Source organism: Paramisgurnus dabryanus, chromosome 8 (assembly GCF_030506205.2).
Source record: "Paramisgurnus dabryanus chromosome 8, PD_genome_1.1, whole genome shotgun sequence".
Lineage (NCBI taxonomy): Eukaryota > Metazoa > Chordata > Actinopteri > Cypriniformes > Cobitidae > Paramisgurnus > Paramisgurnus dabryanus.
Window position 1 is genome coordinate 24,665,974 of NC_133344.1, and position 3,754 is coordinate 24,669,727.

The following is a 3,754-nucleotide window of genomic DNA, read 5'->3' on the forward strand; positions in this document are numbered from 1 at the left end:
AGCCAACATATGAAAAGAGAGACATGTAATTACCAAATAAAAGAGTCAAACATTCACATATTTTCATGCACATAAGTAAAATTATACTCTTAAAAATATAATTATTTACATTGTGCATGCATCTGTGTTTGCCACTAGTGTTTAACTGAGAGAACATGAACAGCCTGGCAGCTTCTCTCATGCAAAGTCAATTGCAAAACATCCATTGCAATCTTTTAATTCACACCATTTAATCAGTAAACCATGACCAATATTTGTTTACTAACTAAATCATGCATAAGCACAATTTCTTTGAAAATAAAAACATGTAAATACATGTTACTCACATATTATTGTAGCACAGTTTGTTGTGTGATAATAGCAATTAATATGTTTTAAGCAACTGAAAAAAGACCAAATGTAAGAGCTTGTCAAAACCCCGGCCAGTGTCCCATATGGGTCAGACCCCAGAGGGTTAATTTCCCTTGGCCTGATTTGATTTCCCCCCAAAAAGTACAACATATTTATTATTAGTCAATTACGTAGACATCTAGATGAATAACACATTTACGTTGTGCAGATGTTTAAGCATAAAAAATGAAAAAAAGCTATTTAGATCTTTCTGATCTTTTGAGTGTACAAAGTAACTATTATTAATCATTTAATCAACAAGTCTAAACCTAAACAAAAACTTTTGAAATGTGTAAATTTGCTTCTGTGTTTTTCAGCAAGGCTTTTGAGGAGTTTATGTCACAGCCCTCTTTCCATCTGAACATGGGGAGACAGGCAACAGTGAAGGGGTGGAGACAGCTGTCTCCCCATCTCGGGTGTTGTGATGTAGGTTCTTTCCTTTTAGAACCTATCAAGGAGTGCAGCTGCCCAATGCGCTTCAAGCATGCGTGAACCGAGCGACCAATGGGCAGCATTCATTGAAGTATATAAACCAAGGTCTGACATTTTGCAAAGCTGGGCAACCCCTACATTGGCTTTGGTGAACAGGATCTGATCCCAAGGACTGTTACCTTTTCTCCTGTGCAGGTAAATTGAACAATGGTTTAACATTTTGAAAAGGGAATGGGGCATGAGGCGTATGTGACAAAATCTTCACCAAAAATCATAGGCGGCTTTTAGTGCAGTGATACAAAGTTTGTTCCAGTATAAATTATTCAGATCTGATTTGATCTTAATGATTAAAGACCTTATGCACGATATCTGGATTTTTCCTATTATCTTTTTGAATTTTCATTCTATTTGTATTTCGGGAAATCGGAATGCAAAATGCTCAGCTTTATATTTTTTAAGCCAAGGCTGGTAGGTCTCTAGAAAGCTTGTCCTTCATATAGACACCTGTTGTGAGTTTTCTGTGACGTTGGCACAAGGTCATGACATCTGGAGAATTTAACTGCAGTCTAGTTTTTAACTGTCTTACAAGTTTTTAAATATTCAGCTAAACATATAAATGTACATTGTTTCAGTAAACATTTCTGCTAACCAATTTTTCACAAAACTCAGCAAATGTCTATGGGCATGGACTTAATACCAATTATGGGGCGAGGGTGTTAAGCTCCTCCCCAAGCAGAAATTAGAGAGGTGCATGTGTTATCTGCTGTGAGCGAAGGGGGTGTGTTTGGCAGCCATGCTAAAAATATGCATCAGACTGCAGATGATACAAGCATGCAAGCCATGCAACCACCACTCCGTGTGGAAATTTGATGCATGGGTTAAACCCAGGCACATATTTTGTAACTAAAGACAGCGAGGTTAGCTGGGACACAAAACATGATATGCATAACCCTTGTCTGCAACTGTTGCCACCTTAATCTGGAATTTTGATTCATCTATCACTTCTTAATCTATAATGATAGTGCGAATAGCTCAGATCAAGCAATGCCAGCTAGAATTCCGTATTGGCAGACATATAGTTTCTAGTTTGTCAAGTTGTTTTAACCTCTCTTTTTGCACAGATCAAAAGAAAAGTGCAACCATGACTAAGAACTGCAACAACGATTACAAGATGAAGTTCTCCTTGGAGGAGGAGTTCCCTGACCTTTCTCAGCACAACAACCACATGGCAAAGGTGCTGACTAAGGACATCTACAACAAACTCAGGAGCAAGTCAACTCCCAGTGGATTCACCTTGGATGACTGCATTCAGACCGGTGTGGACAACCCCGGTAAGTACAAGTGTACACATACGAAACACCAATCTTGGTGGCAAGTCATTGTAGATAGCACCATGAAGATACATTTGTAACACAACTGTTTGGTTTTAACTCTAAGGCCACCCCTTCATCATGACTGTCGGCTGTGTGGCTGGCGATGAGGAGTCCTACGAGTACTTCAAGGAGCTGTTCGACCCCATCATTTCCGACCGTCACGGTGGCTACAAGCCCACTGACAAGCACCATACCGATCTGAACTGGGAGAACCTGAAGGGTGGTGATGACCTTGACCCCAACTACGTTCTGAGCAGCCGTGTGCGTACTGGCCGTAGCATCAAGGGAATCACACTGCCACCACACAACAGCCGTGGTGAGCGCAGAGCTGTTGAGAAACTCTCCATTGAGGGTAAGTATCGGACCTTTGAGGTCTGTAAAACATCTTGTGACAGAAGATTCACGCTACAAATAATAACATTTCCAATGTTCTTCACAAAGCTTTGAACAGCCTGGATGGTGAGTTCAAGGGCAAGTACTACCCTCTGAAGGACATGACTGATAAGGAACAGGAGCAGCTTATCGCTGACCACTTCCTCTTTGACAAGCCCGTATCCCCACTGCTGCTGGCTGCCGGCATGGCCCGTGACTGGCCTGACGCAAGAGGCATCTGGCACAACGACAACAAGACCTTCCTCGTGTGGGTGAATGAGGAGGATCACTTGCGTGTCATTTCCATGCAGCAGGGCGGCAACATGAAGGAGGTCTTCAAGAGGTTCTGTGTTGGTCTGCAGAAGGTACATCCCATAATTTCTCAAACATTTACTGCATAGGCAACACTTGTGAATCTCATGCGATAAGGCCTTTATTGTGGTGTATTACAGATTGAGGAGGTCTTCAAGAAGCACAACCACGGTTTCATGTGGAACGAGCATCTTGGTTTCATCCTCACCTGCCCCTCTAACTTGGGTACCGGCCTGCGCGGTGGCGTGCACGTCAAGCTGCCCAAACTCAGCGTACATGCCAAATTCGACGAGATTCTGACCAGACTGCGTCTACAGAAGCGTGGCACAGGTAACCATGAGTTCGCTTGAAAAAGTCTGATATTGCACTCGTAGTTATCAGTGCACGGTAATCATCTTTTCATGCACGTCTTATCCAGGTGGTGTGGACACCGCTTCCGTCGGAGGCGTGTTCGACATCTCCAACGCTGATCGTCTGGGCTCCTCTGAGGTTCAGCAGGTGCAGTTGGTGGTTGATGGTGTGAAGCTCATGGTTGAAATGGAAAAGAAACTGGAGAAGGGAGAGTCCATCGACGGCATGATCCCTGCCCAGAAGTAAAATGGGAAACATGGTTGTTTTTTTACTTATTCTTTTACGCCATCTGCCAAGCACAATTGCTTGATTTTCCAAGAGACACTACACCTTCCTCCCGTTTTCCTACTTCCTTTCTTTCCTGTCGTCTTCTTTTTTTCTTTCTATACTTCCTGTTATCTTTCTGTTCCTTCTGTAACATCCTGGGATCAAATATCCACATAGCTAGCAAAGCCTGGCTATGTTGTATTCACCTTAATATTTTTGGTTGTACAAAGTTAATAAACGGCCCCATGTAACAATCA

At 42.4% G+C, this 3,754-nt stretch overlaps 1 protein-coding gene across 2 annotated transcripts; it reads left to right on the forward strand.

Moving 5' to 3' along the window:
- The first annotated feature begins 862 nt into the window (after positions 1-862).
- ckmb (creatine kinase, muscle b) lies at positions 863-3,754 on the forward strand. Of its 2 annotated transcripts, none has more exons than XM_065281159.1 (6): positions 863-1,017; positions 1,944-2,153; positions 2,260-2,547; positions 2,637-2,932; positions 3,020-3,209; positions 3,298-3,754. In XM_065281159.1, the coding sequence occupies exons 2-6, from the start codon at positions 1,964-1,966 to the stop codon at positions 3,474-3,476; spliced, it is 1,143 nt and encodes a 380-aa protein (XP_065137231.1). In that variant the 5' UTR covers positions 863-1,017; positions 1,944-1,963; the 3' UTR covers positions 3,477-3,754. The 2 variants fall into 2 exon arrangements, with proteins under 2 accessions (XP_065137231.1, XP_065137233.1); XM_065281161.2 differs by having other exon boundaries at positions 870-1,017; positions 1,952-2,153.